This window comes from Rousettus aegyptiacus, unplaced genomic scaffold (assembly GCF_014176215.1).
Source record: "Rousettus aegyptiacus isolate mRouAeg1 unplaced genomic scaffold, mRouAeg1.p scaffold_m13_p_8, whole genome shotgun sequence".
Classification (NCBI taxonomy): domain Eukaryota; kingdom Metazoa; phylum Chordata; class Mammalia; order Chiroptera; family Pteropodidae; genus Rousettus; species Rousettus aegyptiacus.
Genome location: NW_023416311.1, coordinates 78,272,901 through 78,297,727, shown reverse-complemented (window position 1 = coordinate 78,297,727; position 24,827 = coordinate 78,272,901). Strand labels below are relative to the sequence as shown.

General features: G+C 33.5%; 1 protein-coding gene across 3 annotated transcripts in view; it reads right to left on the bottom strand.

The window, feature by feature from the left end:
* Positions 1 to 357: 357 nt before the first annotated feature.
* DEPDC1B (DEP domain containing 1B) overlaps positions 358 to 24,827 on the bottom strand; it is a 49,968-nt gene continuing 25,498 nt past the window's right edge. For all 3 annotated transcript variants that reach the window (XM_016137058.2, XM_016137060.2, XM_016137059.2), the window contains exons 7-11: positions 24,192 to 24,332; positions 9,531 to 9,697; positions 7,604 to 7,780; positions 3,951 to 4,136; positions 358 to 2,718 (exon numbers count right to left, since the gene is read on the bottom strand). In XM_016137058.2, the coding sequence (XP_015992544.2) occupies positions 2,557 to 2,718; positions 3,951 to 4,136; positions 7,604 to 7,780; positions 9,531 to 9,697; positions 24,192 to 24,332 (833 nt within the window). In that variant the 3' untranslated portion in view covers positions 358 to 2,556. The remainder of the gene's footprint in view (positions 2,719 to 3,950; positions 4,137 to 7,603; positions 7,781 to 9,530; positions 9,698 to 24,191; positions 24,333 to 24,827) is intronic.

Here is a 24,827-nt window from a genome sequence, read left to right as displayed (position 1 = left end):
AGTTCACAACAGGGCGGCTGGCGTTCCTCAGGGAAAGCCAGTGAGAGAGCGAGAGAGAGGGTGAGCAAAGTGGAAGCCAGAGACTTTTTGTAACCTACTATTTTTGTAAATCTGCTCTCAGAAGTGATATCCCATCATTTTTGCCATATTCAATTTGTTACAAGTATGTCACTAGATCCAACCCAAGGATAGATTATACATGGGCAGAAAAACCATGCACAGAGATCACTGGGGACATTTTAGATACTGTCAACCACAGAAATGAAAAATAAAAGCTGTCATTGTTTGCTTACATGTAGTGAATGTATAAAGTTCAAAAGAATCACACTAGATATTAAGAGTAAGTCTAGAAGGTTGTTGGGTACAAAAATCAGTACACAAAAATCAGCTTTATATACAATATATGAGCAACAGACAGAAAATGAAAATTTTGAAATAACCCCATTTACAGTAGAATCAAACATCAAGGTACTTATCAGTTGAATAATTGTTGAAGCCAGGAATAGGTAAGATTATCTTTACTTTAGATACATTTGAAAATATTAATACTTACATTTTTTAAATGTACACAATACCTAGGAATAAATCTAAAAAAGATTTCTAAACCATTACAGAGAAATTTAAATATTTTTCTCATTTATTCTAAATAAATGGAGGTATAAACTATGTTCATGGGCTAGAAGACTTAATACTATAAAGATAGCAATTCTCTACAAATTGATTTATAAATTCAATACAGTCCAAATCAAAATCTCAATAGTGTGTATGTAGTTTGATAAGCTGATATTAAAACATGAATAGAAGTGGTAAAAGTCAAAAAATATTTGGAAATAGTCTTCAACCATGTGAATAATGCAATGTAAAACCATATGAGATACCATATACATTCACCATGCACTGACAATTCAAACTCTGACAATAGTAAGTTTTAGTGAGGATGTAAAACACAACGAACTCTTATACACTGCTGATGGGAGTGTTACTTGGTACAACTACTTTGAAAAGTCGGTATTAGCCATACATCAATTTCACACTTAGGTGATGGTGATGTTTTATGATCTCTCTACAAGTATGTCATACTTAAAAGAAAAGTAATACTAAGCTGAACAAAAGGAAGAAAGAAAAGAAACATATTTCCAAAGATAACCAATAGGAAAGGAGACTCTGAAAAGTAAATTCTACCTAGAAGAGCAAATAGAGCAGAAAGTAGACTTATTCTTTGCTTGAAACAGAATTCCAATGTCTGAGAATGAATCCTAAAACACTAAAAACCCCCATTACTTTATATTTGCAAGGTAAGGTGGTAACCAAACCAATATGAATACTTTTATCCATTTTTAAGTAAACAAAATCTGAGTCAACCGTAGGAGGCATTTTTGCTACAAAAGAATAGGGGCGGATCTCTAGTACGAGGTAAAATCAGAACAAAGAGCAGAACCAGCCCATTAGTGAGTATTACTCCTAGCTTTTTAGGTAGTTGCTCTCAGAAGACTTCAAGTGTACCACTATTTGCAGGAGCATAAAGCAAAGCAAAAGAAATGGACAAAGCACCCTCCTAAAGGCTAATACGAAAGCCAAAAATCTCATTTCTTATTGCATCATAAAAATAAGTGACTGATGTGAGAACAGTGGCCAAGGCAATGATGTTTAACATTTGAGAATGCTCTCTAACTGACCCAAATAAATGCGAAAAAAGAAACACCATGTACGATATTAAAAAAAAAAAGAAAGAAAAATGGATTTATTTACATTCCATTTACTTTCAAAAGGATGAAGAAGCTGGGAAAATATATATTTATAAAGAAATATAGTCTCATTTTACTTAACCCATTTGTGTTTTCATGAAACAACAAAGATTTGACTTAGAATCACATGTCTAAAGGGACCAAAGGAATCTATCCCATTCAATTTTCCATCTCTAACCAAGACTGAAATTATATTACTGCAGGCAAATTAAAATTTACTCTGCTTATAGGTAAAAACCAACTAGTATATGTTATAAAAGAACCAGCTTTAGTAAAATCTGTCATTGTATCCAACAAATCTGCAATAAAAGATACAGCCATCATAACATAGGACATTTAGGAATTTTTGTGCAACAATTAAAAAACAGAATTTACACAGGAAATATCACAATTGACTATTAAGTCAACAACATCACAGTAACAGTAGCCAGTGTCTTTCATTCAAGTATATACACTATTTTTGAGACTTGGTTGTAACAAAGACATCGGTAAGTAGGATACACACATAATTATTTTATAAACACCATGAAAAACAACAAATAAAAAAAATAAAAATATCCTTAAATTTTCTAACAATTACAAACAGGTTAACATTACCACTATATAGGTCTCATAATTTTTAACTGATTTTTACACTTTAAAAATAGCACTGAGTTTTAGAAAAATACTGATAATGGCTCAACATTTTTTGAAGTCAGATAACCTTTATATTTCATTTGTCTACATTTTCTGCTCTTCTTTCTTCCACCACCATGCTCTCTAACCACCCAATTATGCAAAACAACAGAGATCTCTAATGGCTATAAAAATACTACATCCGAAAACTTCTAGTTCTTTGAAATGGTTGGAAAGGGTTTTTCAGTGCCCACATTAGCAGCTGTGGTTTTGGTTTTGGTTTTTCAGGAAATAGAAGTGCTTCACTTTCTGGTGTAGGAAATCGTTCTTGGTAGACTTCAGGATAGGATTTCTGAAACTGAAAGAAAAAAAAAAAAAGAAAAGAAAGAAAATCCAAGATGAGTCAAAATAACAGATAAGAGCCAATAAACTTGTGTAATCTAATTTTAAAATAAGAGTTTCTGATCCCATATGTTCCATTTTTTTTGTTTGTTTGTTTTAACATTACTGCTTTCCATCAGAAAAGAAGAAAAGGTCACAATCAAATTGACTTCAACACAAATCTTTTTTTTTGTTAAATCATTTGATTCCATTTTCTATATATCTAATTCATCTTTAATACAATCTCTAAATAAACTTCTCATTTCAGTCACATTTCTTAAAATTTCCCCCACTGCCAACTGTAAATAGATGTTACTTTAAAAATATTCACAAGTAACTCTGACTTAAAAATAATTTAAATTCTACACAGTTAAAGAAAATTTTGGTCCAACTACATTTCACCATCGCCCTGCATCTCCAGCTCTTGCTTCGGCCCAAATGGATGAGTAAATATTTTAGTATATATTATTTTATAAAAGCTTTAAGAGAGTCAATATGTTTTTTCTTTGTTCTTTACTACAAAGTTTGAACTCTTCTACAAAATTACTGAGAAAAATATGATTGGGAGTCTAGAACTCTGGTGCTCTATGTATAACTCTGTATGTATGGTGTGAACATGAATCAAGCTATGCAGGATTCAATCTTTAAAAATAAAAACATTCACTTAATCTTTGATCGATACTTAAAGAATGGTCAAAGTAAACCTATTTTAAGTTAAAAACTATTCTCTGAAACTCTAAGCTATGATGCCTAACGGTGATGCCTGAGTTGAGAAACCAATTTGATACTGGCTATCTAAAATTCAAAGCTTTTATATTCCAGATGTTATACTTGTGATTTCAGTCTGCTTTGCCTTTCAAATAAGTCTGTCCTCATTTGATAGCTTCTCTGAATTTAAAGTAATTATATCAGGCCACATATCAAAACACAAATATAGAGAGAATAGTTTCATAAATGAAGAGCTTAATAATTGTAAAAGATCTATGCTAGAGAATAAAGATGTGGGAAAGTGACCACAACTGTGTAAATCAATGAGACTTCTGGAATAATACATGGAATGAATACCGTATTTTCAAAAACTGCTATCTTAGAAGATGAGATTCGTATGAAGCTTATTAAAATAGAGATTTTTTTTTTTTTAAAAAAAACAACAACATAAAAACAGTAGGGGAAGAGAAAAAAATGACTTATAAAGAATATCCCTTTTACCTGCTTCAATTTTTTCTTCTTCTCTTTGCTGGAGAGTTTGGCATCTGTTATGATTTCCTCCAACAAAGCTGCTAGAGGTTCCTGAGAGCCATATGCTCTTTGGTATTCAAATTCCTCTGGACTGATTTGACGGCAAAATGATGGAGCAGATAAAGTAATATCCATGTCGGCTCCTGGGTATTTTATCTGAGGCAAAAGAATTAGTAGTGAAAGAAAAAAGTGTATTTTCAAATAAATTACAAAAATTTGTTCAGATCAAACACAGCATATCTCCTACTGGAATGCCATGTCATTTCTCCGTTTGATTGAAGAAAACTTCATATTAAAAACTAAAAGTGTTTCCAAAATTTCAAAAAAATATCACTTAAAGCCAGAGTTTTCAGTAAGTCTTTTACCTTTTTAAACACAGGCACAATTTTAATAATTAAACCTTGTGCCTTCTTTTTTAATAAGATCTGAAATTGAAACATAAACTGAACATGTTGACTAAAACAATTCAAAACAGTGATAATGCTGAACACATACAGTGAACCATCCAGGTTCCTTCCCTCATCTGGAGAGTCCGGTCCTCCCTCCCTGCGGGATGGACAGAAGCACCCCTTCAGTTCGGCTGTCACTTACACAGAAGTACTGCAACCATTTCCAAAACATGTTAATAGAATCAGATGAAAACAACAAATGTGCAGACACTGCACAGGGTAAAGGGAGAAGGGAGAAATAAGAAGATGATGCCGAGGCCTGTAAAGAAATAAGTATCCTTTAAAAATATTTAATTTCAGTCCAAGAGGGTCATCTTCTCAAAAATATAGCACTGTTTGTTCTTCTGCAGTGGATAAAATTTCTAGTATTACATTCACTTGTTTAATTTAAGTTGTTTTTTTTTTTTCCCCCAGACTCCACAGTTAAAAATAAATATGTTGCCAAGATGGATTATTACATTCAGTACATTCCATGCCTCAACATCTGTTTACCAGATCAATAAGAGACAACCTAAGAGAGACAACCAGAATCCTAAAGAAAAGGGGCATACACAGGACGCTTCCTTTTTATTCGAAACAAGAAAGCCAGAAAAAGCAGGAAAGGGCCAGAATCAAGGGTGAGCACAAGGTAAAAGGCGACAGTCAGAACCCAGGATATGAGAAAAACACTAGATACCTATGATTAAAGGGCACAAGAGGAAGAAGGGGGTTGAAGACAAGGTTGATAAAGATTGGTGCGAAAAAACAATGCCTAGTGCACAACTGATCTATCCCAGCATCAGCTCTGAACTGCCCCCAATTCACCAGAACAGTCCAAGTAGCACTGCCCTAAATGTGACATGATGTAGGGGCTGAGAAGTCTGTGTGAGAACAGAAGTCTATAGGCTCCAAATGTTAAAACAAACAATTTTGGGGCAATGCTACTAAGTACTTCTAAGACAGAAAATTTAATTGGACAATTGAGTAGTTGTTGATTTTATTCAGTGTCATTGCAGTTAATCATCATAGCTCAATTTTCTGATCTTCAAATGACAACTAATGGTTCACAAGTATAAGTTGCTGCAATATATATATCATATTGTAATATAAATAAATATATTGCATTGCAATATAAATCTTCACATTGCTTGTGCTATGTGAATATACAAATCTAGCACGTATATAGAGCAACATAGTTTTTGCTATTGCTTTTCTTGCAGAAATTCAATAAAGTATATCTTTTCATTTTTATGTTGTTGTTTTTTTTTCAATTTGATTTGAAAAAAATATTGGAGAAAGGCTGAGAGAGTAAAACAGCAGTAAGATTACATGTTTCACCCATTTAAATGGTGAAGTACATACGTTAATGATAATAACCAAAGTAGGCAAGGGTGCAAAGAAATGAACACTTTCTTATATCACTGATGGGAATATAAAATGGAATGATCATTCTAAAGAGAAATTTGGCAATATGTAACCAATACTTAAAATACATTCATGAACTTTGGTCATGAATGCCTGCTTCCTAAGACTTTATTCTTAGAAAACAATCACAGATCAACAACAACAAAATCTAGCTATAAAAATATTTACTGTTATATTGCTTATAGAATAGGAAAAAAATGGAAATGATCTAAATATCTATCAAAGAAAACCATTTAAATAAATTATAGCATAACCATATTGTGGAATGATATTGTTGAATAATATAACAATAATGATGATAATAACAACAGCTACCATTTAAGAGTTTACTGTGTGATAACTATCATTCTAAGCACTTGACATGTCTCAAGCCATTCAATCACCAAAACAATCGAGGAGATAGGTATTAACTATTATTATCCCATTTTACAGATGAAGAAAGAGAGATGTCAAGGCAGATGCTAAAGCAGAGACATGTTACATAATAAAGGGCACATCAGGAATTCAAACATCTGTGCTCTTGGTCACTCTGGTGTCAATCAAGAATATTTAATGATGTGAACATTTTTCTTGTCAAGCAAGAGAAAGTTAGAAGGAAGGAAGGAAAGAAGGAGAGAGGGAGGGAAGGAAGGAAAAAGGAAAGAAAAGACACAGAAAAACACGTAAAAGATTATGATTCTGACTGAAAATTTGGTGTTACTCTGATATGTTTTGGTGTGTATTTTTTATATTTTCCATATTCTTTCGATGTATTAGGTTAATAATTACTGACATAAAACAAAAATTTTATTTTCATTTTTAAATTGCTCACTGCAAATAGCCAAATGAGTTATTTACTTTAATACACTGGGATGTAGCAGTTCACTGGTCCTTAATTGTGGAACCTCAAAAAGTACTTAAGCAAAAAGAGGTCCAATTATTCAGAAGGAGCCAAATAGAACTGCCGAAAGGCTTGTTACCAAAAGTTTATGATACCACAGGTTGACATACAAACCCCACTTTGGGGTTCACATAATAGTAATATGTTACATGTCTTTTGCATCGTTTTAGTGTAATAAGAAAAACAATAATAACACTCCCTTTCAAAAGGTACCTGCCGTATGTCAGACATTTGTGCTAGGGATTTTACAGTGTAGTACTCTATCCTTCACAACAGCTTTACAGAGCAGGTATGGCCCATTTTAATACTTGCGGAAACTAAAATCCAGAGAGGTTAGGGGACTTGCCCAGAGCCGCACAACCAGGAAAGAGGGGAGTCGGGAGTGTAGCCCGGCTCGTCGTGGCCGTAAAGCCGCATCCTGCCACACTACGTTTTAAAGCAAGGCAGTATGGCAGGAGGGTTAAGAGCACGGATCTCATCAGTTTGAATCCTGGCTCTGTGACCTTAGACAAGTTACTTAAGTTCTTTGCCACAGCTTTCTCATCTGACAAATACAAATATTAACAGTATCTGGGTTGCAGGCCTATTATAAATCAAGACACGAAAATCATTTCCATCAGGAAGTACATGTAGATCCTGGACAAATTCACTTAAGGAATTTGCAATCAAAAGAATGCAGCATTGATAGACAGACAAAACTAAGTGGGCGTTCCACAAATTCTCAACAATAACAAACACATGTAGTACTTACTAGGTACTAAGCCCTGTTATGAGCACTTTGTAAATATTAATTCACTGAATCCTCATAACATAAAGTTCCAAGAAGCTTACCAAGCTTATGTGGCTTTCTGCACGCAATTTCATAGGACAGAGAACATCCCTTCCTTTACCTGGACTCTTCGTAGATGTGCCACACGCTCTTCTATGGAGGTCTGCAAGGCTAAAGGGACTTTCAGAATCTCTTGGGAATTGTCCATCAGAAACGTCACCAACCTAGCTGCTAATAACTCATCCAAGTCCACTTCATCCTTGGAACACAAGATGCAACGGGAAAATGTCTGCACCATCTAAAAAAAAAAAAGTGTGTGTGTGGGGGGGTATTTTTAAGTGAACACAGATAAGTTTTTCCTACTCTGAACTGAGTGCAATATAATACGCCAAAAAAAAAAAAAAAAAAAGTGACTAGTCAGTGAGAAATGGCCCATACCTGCTCATCTCAGATGAGCTGATCTCATCAGCCAGCATGAACAGGATGCGCAACTCATGTCACAGAGACTCATCTCACAGAGATACCTGTCTGAACAGCTTTTAAAGGCATCTCTTTTCACAGATGGTTTTAAACAAACATATTTAAATAAATTCTGAAAATTATTATTGCCATCATGACTTGGATCATGTAGCACTTTTAAATTCAGTTTACTTTATAGCCATTTAGTTAGAAAATATCCTATTTTCATTACTGATGTTTTAAAAATATACTAGTACAGTCAGTATGCCTCAACTGTTATATATTTTCTTGGTACACTGTTATTTTCTCTAGGATTTTGTATGCACATTTGACAGTTACCTTTGAAGAAAATTATGAGATTTACAAGAAGTGCCTTATGTGATGAGACTCTTTACAGTAAGCAGAAATTAAAAAAAAAAAAATTAAAGCAACTGCTTTCATAGAATTCATATTAACTACTCCACTCTTAATGCTATACTTTGGATCATTTTTTTTCCTTCCTACTAATTTTACTGCTGACAATCTTACCTCAACACCTATAAGCACTAATTCTATTTACTAAGACGTCACTTTATACTCTGGAGATGATACTTTATGTTCACTCATATTTATATGTACAAAGAGATACCCAGAGATTCCTTACCTGGAAACTACAGACCCCAGGGAACCCACAAATGCCTTGAAATTGTATGTAAAACTTTACACATGCTTTCTTCTGGGAAACAGGTGCAAAGTTTTCTTCAGCTTTTCAAAAGGCTCGATCAGCTTCCCTAGTCATCAAACTTCCCCTGCCCCTCCCCACCAATAAAAAAATATCAAGAATCACTCCACTGGGCACTGAGTGCTCCTCTGATCTTACTCCATACTTCCAAAACTGGGCCAGTGGACACCCCAGAGTCCACTAGGGTGCACCAGGAGACAGAAGCCCAGGAGATGCTCCCAAAGAAGCAACTATTTTACTCTAAGACTTTTTTTGAAAAAAATTAAAAATTTTTGTTAGCAAATAATTCTAAATATAAACCTGCTTTAAAACACATGCTAACGTTACAAAGCAGAATTCAAAATTAGCATATGCTTTTAAGCAACATTGAGAATATTTTAAGAAATATCTTCGCTCATGAACCCTTACATTGTATCCCAGGAGATACAAGTTCTCTCTCTCCTTCTAAGTTGTCTGGTTCCACACAACATTTTACTTCTTCCCTCTTTAATCCATTTATATATGCTGCATCTCACCTACTGGTTATAGTTAACAAAGGCTCACAACCCTTGTTGACCTGGAGGAGAGAATGTTTTCTTGAGAGACTACTTATCCTTTCTGTCCGCCCTTCCTTCTCTCTGTGTTGACAGCAGGCAGTATCCAGCAGGTATCTCTACATTCAGAGTCTATCCCTACTCTTTACTTTTCATTATGTTCTTTAAGACACAAAGATCAAAAGCACAATACCAGTGTGGGTGGATTCTAAGCCACAGCTCTTTAAACAAACCTGTTATGTGTACCTTCCTCAGGTTGCCAAGCTAGTAAACTTTACTTGGGTGTATTTTATTCCAAAAACTCAAGACATGTTAGATGTTACAAATTAACCCACCAGTGTTCGGGTGCCAAAACCATCACAGAGTGGTGGCATCTCCTTATTTAAGCAGATCCTTGCCATCATCCTCATCAACAGCTGTAACTTTCTCCGATTTTCAGGTGGCAGAAGAAGGCAGCAAATCTGAAATGCTTCAATGGCCATTTTCTCTTTTTGTAACAAACCTGGTTTAGAAAAAAAACTTTTTAACCTTTAAAATCCTACAGCCTACTTGACTCTATAATTTCACATTTTTTATACCAAATTACTAAAATTATAGAGAACACGCTCACAGATTCAACTATACTGGTCACTCACAAATCTGCATAGAAAATGCAAACCATCAACTAAGGATGACAAATAGAGCCATTTCCCCCTCCACACCCTTTACAGATACAACAAAATTTTCATAGCATTCTTTCCCACTGAACTAAAAGCAGTCAGGTTAAGACTAAGCTAACCATTAACACTCACACTGTTAATAGGTGCAAGATAGCATGAGCAAGAACATGAATGTCCCATCGCATCCCTTAATTCTCCCCTTTGTGTTACTTCCTCATAATGAGCGGGATCACTACCTTGCACAATTCTCATAGACTAAAAATAGATGAATCCTTCTACGATCTATCCACTGTCAAGTGGCTCAGCTTCTTTCTAAATAGCACGTGTCCAATAACCTTTCGTCCCATTTAAGCTATTTTTCCAAGTTAAGTGTGCTGATTGAACTGTGTTAAATGCCACCCCTCCTTACCAGTATAATTTTGCTAAAAATTAGAGTATTCTAATATTGTGCACTCTTCAACACTGTCTGTTCCTGAACACAGCCATTCCAAGCTCGCTGAAAGGATGAAACTGCTTTCACCAATTTACTGGTCCGGATCCAACCTTTTCAAGTTCCCACTAGTCTCTGACTTGAAGGCAAAACCATCTTTTACATTCAATAAACATTTTCTGACTGTGTATGAAATGCCAAGAACTATATTAGGTCCTGGAATTACAAAAATTTGCCAGGTCCCTTCCTTTGAAGAGTGTATGCACTGTGAAAAGAAGAGACCCATGAAAAAAAATAAGTGACAAAATGTAAAAGATGCTGCAAGAAACATCTGCAAGACACATATTAGGGAAACTGATATAAGTTCTCAACACAGCTGCAGCATAGGCTGTAATGGTAAGATAGGATCTTAAAAGGCCATAAATGCCAGACTAAAAATCTTAGGCTTGATCTAAAGGGAGTGGATGTACATAGGAGAGAAAGGGGACAAGAGGGAGCTTTTATATACCAAGTTCAGATCCTAAATGTTCACCGGAAATACTACTGTTGATAATCATCTTCATCTATATTGATCTGCTCTCAATTCCACACAATCAAATCTATGGATAGAGAAAAGGTTCATGACTATATTTTAACTCATTCTTTCATTTATCTAACAAATATTTATTAAGCCCTGCCTTTATTTCAGGAACTGTTTTAGAAGAGATACCGTAGGGAATAAAACGAAATCCTGTTTGATTTCACAGAGCTCCCTATCCAGCAGAAAATAAGCAAAGGGTTATATAAAAGTGATATTAGGTGGGAAAAAATGACATTAAGAAAAATAAAGAAGAAAAGAAACTGGAGAGTGACGAGAAAATACTTCTAGTGTTTCAGGAAAGGTCTCTTTCTAAGGAGTTGACATTTAAGTAGTCATCTGAAGGAATGAGAATAAACCAGGGAAATACTGAAGAGAAAAATTTTCAAGGCAGGGGAAATATCAATTATAAAGACTGTGATGTAGGGGTATTTAAAGTGTTTGAGGAACAGCAATGAGGCTAGTGTGAAGAGAAAGAAGTGTGTAATGAATATTCAAATGAGAAATGAGATTAGAAAGGAAGCTAAGAGGCATATCATACAGAACATTATAGACTATTTTAAAGACTTTAGGTTTTATTATATATGACCTGAGAAGCCACTGAAGGATTCTGGGCAATATATATACATGAAACATAACAAGATAAGGTGAAATCTGATTCTCTTTATAAATGGACAAAAAACAGATTTGTGGGCTAATGGGATAGAAGGATTCATGGAAAAGGTAGAAGGATTTGTGGAGAAATAGATCTAGAATTTCCTTAGTTCTTGCCAGTTCCAGCTGCTATAACTTTATCTGGACCTTGCATCTTCCTTCTTCCTTTTAACTCATTTACAATCTATTCTCTATATAGCTGCCAGAGTAAAAATATAATTCAGAAAAATAAAGGAATTAGCAGAGAAATATGTTACAAAAGGTATTCTAACATATTTACAAGAAATATGTACATAATGAGGAGAGAAATATAAGATATAAAAGGAACCAAATGGATCCTTTAGAGATAAAAAAAATGTTGTCTCAAACATTCACCAGATGAGAACCATAATAGATTAAACACTGCAAACAAAAGGAAAACCAAGAAACGAATAAACAGTAATATGAACAAGCCAAAATAGAAGCAAAGTAAAAAAAAAAAAAGTGGAGGGAAAACAATAAACAGAGTTGCATCAACCTATGGGAAAATATCAAGTGATGTAACATATGTATAATTAGAGAAGGGGAAGGAGGTATAGAAAAAATACATGAAGAATTAATAGTCCAAAAGTTTCCAAATTTGGTGAAATCTATAAATGAACAGATGAAAAAAATTCAATGAATCAAAGCACAATAAATACAAAGAAAACTACATAAAGGCACATTATAATTCGGTTCCTAAATATCAGTAATACAGAAAAATCTCAAAAGCAGTTAGCGGAAAAAAAAAAAAACATGTTATGTACAGAGGAACAAAAATAAAAAATTACCACAGACTTTTTATCAGAAATTATTTAAGCCAGAAGACAAGGGATTTACATCATTAAAAGAAACTTTTAACTTAGAATTCTATACCCATTGAAAATATCTTTCAGAGTTAAGTCAAAACAAAAACTTTTCAGAACGCCCTTCCCCCTGCCCCCCAAAAGCAGAGAATATGTTATTAATAGACCTATACTACAAAAAATGTTAAAGGATGTTTTTCAAGCAAAAGGAAAATGATATCAGATGAAAACCTGGATCTTCGCAAAGAAATGAAGAATGCCAGAAAAGATTAATATGTGGGTAAATAAAATTTGTGTTTTGTTTCTTAATTTCTTTAAAAGAAATTTCTGTTAAAAAAAAACGACAACAATAACAATGCATGGTAGGGTTTATAACAAGTTAATTTAAAAAAAAAAAGCATACGTAGGACTAAAATGTATGAAACAAAAGCACAAAGGAGATGAGGGAGAGAATGAAAGAATATTGTTGCAAGGTAGTAACATTACATATGAAGTAGCATAATATTTAAAGGTGGGCAAAGATTTCCTGAGACACAAAAACAATAAAAGAAAATGATGAAAATGACTTCATCAAAATTAAAAACTTTTGATTTTTAAAAGACATTGTTAAGAAAAATGAAACAATAATCTAGGAGAAAATATTTGCAATACATATATCTAACAAAGGGCTTACATGCAGAATGTGCAAATAACTCTTACAGCTCAATAATAAGAGAACAGGCAATAAAAACTGGGCAGATTTCAACAGGCACTACAAAAAAAATACATAAATGGCAACTGAGTAAAAGAATAGATGTTTAATATTACTAGTCATGAGAAAAATGTAAATAAAACCCAATAGATATACCACTACACACTCAATAGAGTAGTTAAAATTAAAAGACTGATCACTGATGGGAATGTGATACAACTATTTTGGAAAACAGCTTGTCAAAAGTAAACATATATTTACCATATGACCCAGCAATTACACCGCTAGCTGCTCTCTCAAAAGAAGATATATATTCATATAAAGTCTCGTATATGGATGTTAATAACAGCTTTAGTTATAATAACCCGAGATTGTAAACAATTTCACAGGTCCCTCAACAAGTGAATGGATAAGTTGTGTATATCTATGCGATAAAATACTCAGCAATAAAATGTAACAAACTACTTGTACATGACAACAACATGAACAGAATCTCGAAAAAACTGTTGTACGAAAGAGGCCAGACTGTTTATACTGTATAATTCCACTTGTATGAAACTCTAACAAAGAAAACCTAATCTATACAGATAGAAAGCTTCTGTTTCTGATTTGTGTAGTGATGGGGTTGGGGGCTGACTAAAAGAGAGCATAAGAGAACCTGATGAAAATGATTTATATTTTAGTTGAGATTGCAATTAAACTAGTATCAATTGGCCAAAACTCATGGAACTGTTCTTCAAATGGGTGCATGTTAATTTTATGTTAATTATATCTCAAAAAGTTAATTTAAAAATAAACTGAGAAATTAGAAAACATAGAAAAAAAAACTTAAAAAAAATATAGTGCTAAGGGGCATGTAAACTGCTGGAACCGCTCTGGAAAGCAATTTGCTAGAACTATGGAATACCAAACAACCTAGCAATTTTGTTTCTCCATGTAGAGAAACATATGGCAGTCTTTGCAACATTGTAAGATGTAGTGTTAAATTAGGGTGGTGGGCACATGAATGTCTGTTATATTAGTCTCTGTTTTGACAATTCAACACCATCCTCCTCTCAAATATTTTTGGTGAAAATCTGGAAATCAAATCACACAGTTAACTTTAAATGCTATTTAAGAATGTTGTTTTCTTTCTATGAACAATATACCTCCAATAACATAAGCACATCTAGCACTAGATCTTGGCTTCTAAATATCATTCTTTACTAAAAGGAACCAGGAATTTTTATAGAAATGGCTGGCTCCAGGACAAGAAAGTACGAGATGACCCTGTAGTGTCAGTAAGTGCTCTGAGAATGATGGGTATGTGGCAACAGGATACTTGAGCCAGTTCGAGAATCCTCCATCAGGAATTCCAACTATGCATGGTAGACTGCTTGACATCATCCTATATAACATTAAAGCTGTTCAGTTTGGTGCCCACTCACCAGTCTCCTTTCTCTCTGTGCTTTCTTCAGGCTAGCTTTTATTGCTATGTATTCGAGTTCCTTGATCTTTTCTTCTGCAGTGTCTAATCTGACCCTGATCCCATCCAATCCATTTGCAATACTGTATTTTTTTAACTCCTAAAGTCCAGTGGTCCTTTTTTCTTCTTTTTTAAACAAGACTACCTTTTTTTAAGTGTAAAATTCAGTGGTTTTTAGTAGGGTCATTAATTTAGCCTCACACCACTATTTAATTCCAGAGCATTTTTGTCACTTCAAAAAGAAATCCCCATACCTATTAGCAGTTACTCCCCATAGTCTCCTTTCCCAGCCCTTGGAAACCACTGATCTCTGTCTCTGTATATCTGCTTGTTACGAACATTTCATATAAGTGAAGTCATACAATATGTAACCTTTTGTGTTTGGCTTCTTTCACTTAGAATAATATCTTCAAGATTCACCTATGTTGTAGTATATAACAGTATTTCACTCCTTTTTTATGGCTGAATAATATTCCATTGTATGGATATACATTTTATTCATTCATCACTTGATGGACAGTTCAGTTGTTTCTACTTTCTAGCTATTCTGAGTAAGGCTGCTATGAACATTCAAGTACAAGTTGTTGGGTGGACATATGTTTTCAATTATCTTGGGTGTACACCTAAGAGTGGAATTACTGAATCACATGGTAACTCCATGTTAAACTTTTTAGGAACTGCCAAAAATTTACAAAATGACTATGCCGTTTTACATTCTCACCAGCAACATTTTCCATATTCTAACACTTGTTATCTGTATTTTTTATTATAGTGATACTAGTGGGTATTAAGTGGTATCTCATTGTGGTTTTGATTTGCCCAGCTTTGAGGAATATTATCCTAGAGATGTACAGCTTAGTATTTATTCAGCAATAGATTCAAGAAAATCCCTATGCAGATTTTTAAAGCTCTTTCTCTGTATAACTGCCTTATATAATTTTGGTAGGGCTGCCATAACAAAATATCACAGACTATGTGTTAAACAACAGGAACTTATTCTCTCACAGTTCTGGAGGCTAGAGGTCTGAGATCACAGTGTCAGCAGAGTTGGTTTCTCTAGAGACCTCTCTCCTTAGCTAGCGGATGGCCTCCTTCTTGCTCTGACCTCACATGGTCGTCCCTCATTCTGTGTGTCATCTGTGCTCTAATCTCCTCTTCTTATAAAGACAACCAAATTAGATTAAGGTTACCCATATGACCTCATTTTACCTTAATTATGTCTCTTTAAAGGTCCTAATAGAAATAGCCTCATTCTAAAGTAACTTCAACATATGAATTTTGGAAGGGACACAATGCAGCCCATTGGCATGGTAAGACAGTAGAGGACCAAATGACTTTAGAGAAAATACTAAACTTCTGTTTCACGTCTGTGGAAATTTCGTCTTCTACAAATGGAAATATAAAAGTAGTACCAATCTCAAAGGGGTATGGTGAAGATACTACCTATGTAGTAAAATGAGTCTAAATTTAGAGCAATGCCTTTATAGTCATAATGTTTAAGAGAATATCTGTATGTTTATTAAAGTTAAACATGGAATTAATACAGGAAGGTTTTATATATTTCAAATCTTAATTCTGCCAAGCATGTATCTTTCCATTCCTGCTCTGGTGCCTAGAAGTCTATAGGCTCTAAATTAATGTCTTTAGAGTAAAGAAAAAGACTGAGAAGACCAGAAATATCACGATTTTGTCTGCTTGTGAATCAAATAAGATTTTTAAAATCCTGCTCTTCTATCTTGGAAAACTGAGTAACAGTACTGAATGCCATCTAGGCCTCAGTTACCACATATTAAGCAATTTTATTTGTACACATTTAATTATTTTGACTGTCCTCCAAAGAAGGAAATATCATCCCTTTTCACAGCCAAGGAAACCAAAGCCCCAAATAGTTAACACTTGATCTAGGAATTCAGCTGTTATTCAAATCTATGTGCTATTCTACCTTATATACAGCTGCATTCTTTATTTATTATCCTACCAATAGGAGGATCGCTTTCTGAAACAACAGCAATTATCAGCCTCCTTTACATAAATACTTGGTTTTTATTTGGTGCTAATACTGAATGGTCAGCAATTATTAATTATCAATTAAATGGTTACACTCTCTAATTAATACCACGCTCTCTACACATATTAACACTCATAGACATGCTTTTCTTGGCTATTATATGTATCCTAGATAAAAATCATTTTAATTTTGGATTCTGTTTTAGAAGTTCATCTATCGGCCACCTATCATCACTGTATCATGTTGAAGTAATCTTTTGGCAAAATCTCCAGGAACCTGAAAAAAAAACCTCAAAGTGCTAGTGCCATTAAATAAATATTTTAAAGGAGATTAAACCTGGAGTATAAAGCAGATAAAAATTGAAAGCATTTCTCAACCATGAAAAGGCTATAATTTGAAATCACAAAAATATTAATTGGTAGAAAATTTAGAAAACTGGAAGGGAAATATATTATAAAAAATTTTTAATGTTTTTGGTTTTTTTAAGATGTTTAGATAAATTGGACTTTATTTTTTTTATTTATTTTTTTATTTTTATTTTTTTTATTATGGTGACATTGGTTAACAAAATCTAGTAAGTTTCAGATGTACAATTTAAAAGTAAGGCATGTGTATATATATTGCATTGTGTTTAAATGTTTTTGAATGTTTAAAGAGGCAATAGAATAAAAAGTCAAAACCCTAGAATTTCTTTCATTTTAGAAACACAGATGCTACAGACAGAAAACGAAATTTGGTCATAAAGACATTTAGCTGTGCCCTACTTTATCACTTCGTTATACATACCAAATAAAAACAGACCACATGAAAAATAAAATAGAAGCTATGTTTGCAGAAAGTAATGATGTGAAGCATTCCCATGCTATTAGTCTTGACAGAAGCAAATTGTGCAACTACATGCAAGAGCTCGTGAATTTCACAAAATATCTCAGAACTTGAGTAGATCTCTCAGTACAGCAGGAAAAAAAAAAATAAGTGTGATAGTGGTTTTGGAGCTTATTTTTCCTTCTTTAAAAATTATAACTAATAATAGCAGCTAACATTTATAATGAAACAAATTTACAATGATGATAATAGTGAGGCTTAAAGAAATTAAGCTGTTTGGCCACACAGCTAGTTAGTGGCAGAGTGAGATTTGAGCCCACATAGTGTAAGGCACACACTCCTAAATCTCATGCTGTATAATCTACATTTTCCATGTGGTCAATTATTTCCTAAGGATAAATTCCTAGAAGTAGAAATGATGGTTCAAAGAGTTTAACAAACATTTAATAAACAAATAGTCAAATAAAATACCATTCTACATTCACCTTGGGGAAAGGATTAAAAACATTGAAAAGAACAGAGAATTTCTGCACATATCTAACCCTGAAATTATTAGCTCTTTTATACTAAGGAAGGCACTCAAAACCATTTCTTATGAATTCAAAGTGAAAGCCAGGTGATAACTACTGCTAGTTTTCCTCTCATAAAGTTAAAACAGAATGTAATTTACATCTGAAGAAACTCTCAACCCACTTTAAAATGACAATTCCGCAACACACAGGAATGAAAAACTGAATAAAACTCTATACAATACAAGCCATAGGTAAAAGGCATTTTTAATCTAAATATAAACAACAAACCACGTGTAATATAAGCATCTCTCACAATTAACTATTATTACTAGTAATATTTAAGCAATATTATACTTTCCGAGAGGTCTTCACATTCATTAAATCTTCCCAATCACTTTACTAGGTAGATAGGTATAGATGAAATTTAGAACTGCTTTTTTCAAAAATTTTTCACAACAATTAAAATTAAGAAATATATTTTATATCACAATACATTTACATATTCATAGGCATTTAAAACAAAAATAAGTTTATAAAAATACCTACTTTTACTATTATACAATGTACTCTGATATTTTATACAGTATTCTATGTCTTTATTTTTTTTAATGCTTTTCTACTACATAGAATTCACATCCAACATACTGTCTCTGAAACAATGGGTTAGAGACTACTACATTTGAACTGAGGCTCTTGTACAACAAACATCCAGAAACAAACTGCCAGAAGTCAGACAGATACTCTGGTCTTGAGTTCAAGAGACAGATCTAGGATAAAGGTAAGAACTGAAAATACTCAGCACATGGGTGATTCATGAAGTGGTATAGATGGAATAAAAGAGAAGATCTATGGGGAAAAGGAAGAGGGTTGATGTATCTATAATATTTAAGGCCTTCTTGGCATCCAGTCCCAAAGATGTTATTTTTCAATCTGTTCAAATGTCAAAGTAGAGCTCACTTTTACTTCTGCCTTTAAATTTTAGAGTGCTATGCATTACTTTTCTCAGTTCAAATCATAGAGGAATACTTAGATTTCTCAAAAATAGTTTAATCTGAGCTATTTTTGTTTCTTAACTTCTCATTGCTGACCATCACCTAATCTTTTTCTTCCCCCCTTCAATAAAAGCTTACTGACAAAAGGACACTACAGGATTCAGGAAAAAATGATTATGAGAAAACTTAGCTTTAAAATCCACAGTCGATCTCAAGAGACACCTTCAGTAAGTACTTTCGGGTTCTTCAAGATCATAAAGTAGTACTGATTTTAAACAGCTTAATGGTTTCTTTAGGCTCTATTTTAAGAAATTCTGAAGGACCTTAGCATTCTATTCTCATTTTATAGCCAAAGAGTTTTAATGTTGTAACTATTTTACTATTTGGATTCATTTCATTTTGCTAAACGGAAGCTAAAAGAATAACTTTTTCATCTTTCATCATTTCTACAATCTCGATATCATCATAAAAAAACTGAATCTTAACTTTTCTTCAGAAAATGAAAATGGCCTTTTGTAGGCCCAGTGGTAACTTGCTGCTTGCTTTTCAGGATGACGTAATAGTGCTTATGCTGATTATAGCTTGTAAAATCTACAAGTAGTTTCACATAAAAAAAAAAAATCTTCCTATCAATTAAGAGAAGAAATAACTTGATGGCAACATATAATTACTCTATCTTAATTTATGCATGGTTCCAATTTTTGTAGTTTTCAGAACAACAAAAAAAAGATACTTAGTAGGAAAATAAGTGTTACCCATTGCTTTAGGTTTCATGTTTCCATATCTGTAAGTATGACAGGCATTACTATCACCTACTAACGAAAAATCTGGGGCCCAGAAAGGTAGGGTTACAAACCAAGTTACCTGAGTTTGATTATGTTTCCATTGGTGAAATAAGAGTAAAAAAATGAAAAGATAATAAACAATCCACCAAATAACTTAAGCAATTTATCTGTGAGTTTTTTCAATCAGTGAGCTGGATTAAGGAACAGTGAGTGAATAAATAATTTAATCCTCAAAGAAACCCAATTGTTCCTTATGATAGAAATAAATAAAATCAAATTCAATGGAAATTTATAATGTTCTGTTATTAGAGGTTAGGTGACACTCGGCCATGACGACCGTTTTTTGTTGTCCTTCCTCCCATGGTCCAATGGTTACATCAAATATCTATTTTTGAATCATGAGGAATACAAATTTTCATTTCTGCAAAGTAGACCTGATCATTTCACTAACAAGCTCAATGTTAACAACAAGCTATTCCTTATGAGAACTTCAAAAAAAGAAGTGAAATACGAACTTTTGAGAGGGCCTAGAGTTCCCAGAAAGGCCACTGGGACCACATCCAGCCAGAGAACAAGAGACTTAAGAGTTCACTGCAGTTTTCGAACAACCAACGGAATAAAATATATATATATGTATGTATCAGTTTCATTTTCACTGAGAAGAGGTATAAAGAGGAAAAGGCTTACACTAGCTGAAAGAATTCAGACTACACGTCAATTGGCAAGAATTTCTGCCCAAAGAAAGACACAGCAAGAGGGACTATTCCTCTAGAGGCTTTTAAGGAAAAGCAAGTGAATTGAAAGTACTTATAGATTCATTCACGCACAAGATGATGCTCTCCCCACATGAAGAGTCCCAATGCTTCAGCATTTTTATGACTTCTTTTGCTTTTATGCTTAGAAAGTCCTTCACCCACCCCTAAATCAGATAACTATCAACTATATTTTAGATTTCCATTCTTTTACATTTAATTTTCTAACCCAGCTGGAATTTATTCTGTTGAGTGGTATGAGAAAGGTTTTTAAATTTTTTCCCAAAAGTTTTATTAATTATTCTAGTGATTACCAGTATACTTACAAATAGCTTATGTATTTAGATATAGCTAGGCATCTCCCTAAATTCCCATCTTTGAGGAGTACCTAATACTACTTTATTCCAACAATCTTGACATAATAATAGTCACTATATTTGGAAGTGATTCAACATCCTTACCTTGGCCCATCTGCGTCTTCAAAAGCCCCAGCAACAAGCATGCCCTGGGCCCTGAGAGCAGAGAGCGCCACCAACAAGACCTTGGACTAACATGAGCAACAGCTCTCTGTCTAGTCAAGTGCACGAACTAGGAACTCTCTGGAAAAAAGAACTGTTTTCCCTTAAGAATTATCATGGGATACAGACCCCATGATAATATGAAGAACATATAGGCAGAGAGGTAGTAGCAAGGCAAAGATGGTGCACATCTCCAAAGGATCTCCCACAAGTAACTATACAAAAGAACCAAAGAATAGAAAACCTAACCTTATGGATGCTTCTACGTTCAAAAACACAAGAGGAGATCTCAGCCTATTGAGCAAGATGATCCAGTGTACAATCGGTCTAGTGAATTTCAATGGCATTTTCTAAACCAACATTCGGAATGGAACAGCAAAAAGCTTCCATCTCAGTCTTCCAGTCCACTAGCAAATAAACCAGGAGTTGCAAGCTCAACGCTTATAGGAGCAAACAAATGAAATAATTGAGCTAAGGGGGTCATGTGAACTGTGCTTCTGAGAAGCAATGGGGAGCACTGGAAACTTGGCAAATTGAAGTTCATGTTCCTGAAACACTTGTTCCTAGTGGAAACATTCGCTACACAGCTGCAGCATTCTGTGCCACTGAAAATTTAAGCCCAAAACTGTCAGATCTTCCAGTTTTTCTAAAGAAGCCCAAATCATAAATTATTATATGAATTTCCTGTTTTTCAGAGTTTGGCAATTAAATTTCTTTTAAAAACACACAGGTCACATGCTTGCTTCAGCAACACATATACATATACTAAAAAAAAAAAAAATGACACAATAAAAACACACAGGTCAAACCAGATGTATTTATAAGCCAGATCTAGGCCACAGATCACCAGAGTAGGATCTTAGATTTTAACATTATACACCCTACAAATCGCCCAATTTTATAAATCACTCTTCCCTGCTCCCATGACCTATTGTGCTTCCTATCTACCTAACCCTTTCCTCAATATGCCAAATCATTGCAAGCTACACAGATTCTAGGGTGTGTGTGGAGTGTGAATAAAGGATGCTATACTATCTCATTCACCGCATTCAAGAGTCAGACGAACTCTGATCTTAATACAAGGAACTGCCATTTTAGAAATGAAGATTAATTACTCTGTACAGTTAGGCCAGAGTGTTGAAATAAATTAAATCATTTGCTTTAAATTTTAAGTAAAGAATAAATTTTACATCTTCAAAGATGTCTTTTTTTTTTTCCTTTGAGAACTCTTAGATGTCTTATTTCATTGTATCAATGATGACTAACTGCTTGCAGGTTAACAGCTTTGGCATCGAGCTAGCATGATTTCATGCTAGAAGCAAAAGAATAGATCTCAAAGAACTTCATTAACTAAACTGAAAAAATTTCCGTTAAAAATGCTGTAGGATTTTTAGCTTCTACACAAAATAGACTGATTACCTACTTTAAAATGTTTTTATTTAATGGCATCCTATTTCAATCAAACTGAAGTCAAATGATTTAAGAAACGAGTTAACCCTACTGAGATACAACCTACACATCTGGTTTGTAGATAATGTAGTTTCTAGACACGACATCTTCTCCCACAGGCTTTAACAGGATTGCTATATTAGATAATCTTTGTTAATCATATAAACAAATTATGGTCTTCCATAATTTAGAACTTTCTTCTTTCAATATGTAAAGATATGGTCTTCAATGCAGAGTGTCTGAAATATAATCATTTAAGGAGGACTGGATCAGGAAAGATTACTAAATTGTGATCTCCTAAACACAATAACCTATTCTTGTTGATACCTAAGTGCATTCTACCTATCCTTCTCCATTCTCCCTATCCTTCATTCTACCTATCCTCTCTAACCTAAACCCTCTACAGATAATATTTTAGAAGGTGACCAACTCTGACATCAATTTGGAAATAATCAGCTTTAATTCCTAGCTGAGTTCAAAATGAATGATTGTGGTAGTTTAGACCAGTAACATCATAAATACAACTGATTCAAATTTGAATTCATTTTCAAAAGCTTCAAGTTCTTTTGTTTCCAAATCAGAAAATTTTATAATAGGACATTTTGAAAATGGAAAAGAAGAAAATCTAAGAAGTGACTTTTAATCCAGTCTTTAAAATTTTTCTTTTCCCAATAGCATTATGTCAGTAAGTGGCTAAATGAGAATCTACTCAGTCTATACATATATTAAATAACAGGAAGTCTTCATTATTAGGCATGATGTCACAAGTACATAGCCCCCAGTCCTCTTCCGTTGAAAACAAAATACCAAGCAGACTCGATGGCCTCAAAATCTAGTAATAGGCCTAATCCCTTCATTTGTTCCCAGTATGGTCTCTCTGAAAACAAACTCACTCTTATGTACATGACTTATAAATGTCGCATTTTGTTTCTTATTATCAGAAAACTTACAAAGTCTTATATTTTAAAGTACTGTGCTGTAATAACATGTAAATTATTCACATAGTGTTGATATTTTATTTTGTTGGGATAAAATAACAAAATGGCAGCATTCATACTTTCCAAGAGTAAAGTAAGATTGAAAGGAGAAGAGAAGAAAAGGAGAAGACAGCTAACTCCTACAATATTCAAATACAAGAGTATGATAATTCCTAAAATTTTTAAATAACACAATATGATACCTACACAATGATTTTGTCATTAAAGCAAACCTTTTGACAAGAAAACAATAATACTTATTCAACATTACAACAGGAAGAGGAAAATCTGACTTCTCAAGAGGGACAATATGAAAAAGACGTATAGCAATTATGCTGGATTTTTTCCTTTTTATCGTGTTTCTTTGCCAGTATAAATTTTGAAGTATAAATCTATGTGAAGAATAGCAATAAGTTTTAGAGAATGATAAAGCTACTATACTATATTTTACATGTCACAAATAACAAATAGTGCTACAAAAACCTATCCCTTCTATAAAAAGATTTCTAAAAGAAAATGCATCTCTCATACTTGACTGTTCATGGAGTCATGTCCAACACAGTAGATTTACTCATGAACAGTAAACGTCAAGTTTACATTCTTCTTTAGCGATGAATTCATAATTTTTATACAAAAAATCATTTACAATGTATTATTCTCTCTTAAGAAATAAAAACTATTGTTCCTTGCTTTGAGTTTCATACTAGAGCTTAACCATTTTCCTCCTTCATAGAGCAGGACACCAACTAGGCAAGCACTCTATCAGTTGTTATTTCAAAAATGCTATGGAAGTTTGGCTAATGGAAGTCTCAAGATGGTGAAAATGAAATGATTCAACGTCAATAATGCGATTATATGCTCATTCTATTGCAACTTACCTAATACACTGACAAAGGCGTCAAAAAGGTGAAATGTGAGCAGGGGCTCTTTCAAGTGACCATAGTAATCTGCTATAGTTTTAAAGACATCTTTTTCAAATCCTGAGTACATAGGCTGCTTCAAATCAGAACAATTAGGCCCTGTAAAAAAAATGAGAAAGAGCTAGAAAGAGACACATTAACGAGACAACCACCTCTAAGTATTAGTCTCTGTGCATATGTGTGTTATATACAGATATTCAAGGTAGAAAAAAAGTTTTCAAGGAAAAAAATTGATATTAAGCAAATTCGCATGACATATTTTGCTTAAACAAATATGGATTATGTCTAAGTTAAAATCTATTATAAAACAATGAGAAAAATCACTGGCTTACTTCCATTTTAAAAGACACCCACTTGTTGAAACCCAACCCTTTAGAAAGGCATTTTTATTAAATGTAAACAATGATAATTTTCTTTGAAATATTTAATATTTTCCTAGACTTAATACAGTTGAAAATAACAATTAGCTCACATGTATAATAGGCAAGTTATAAAGCAATTTTAAAACATTTCATTATATATGTAGAATTCTAGAGTCCGAGCTGAGTGAAGCAATCAATTTCTACCTCTAAACTACTTCAGACTAATAAGAAT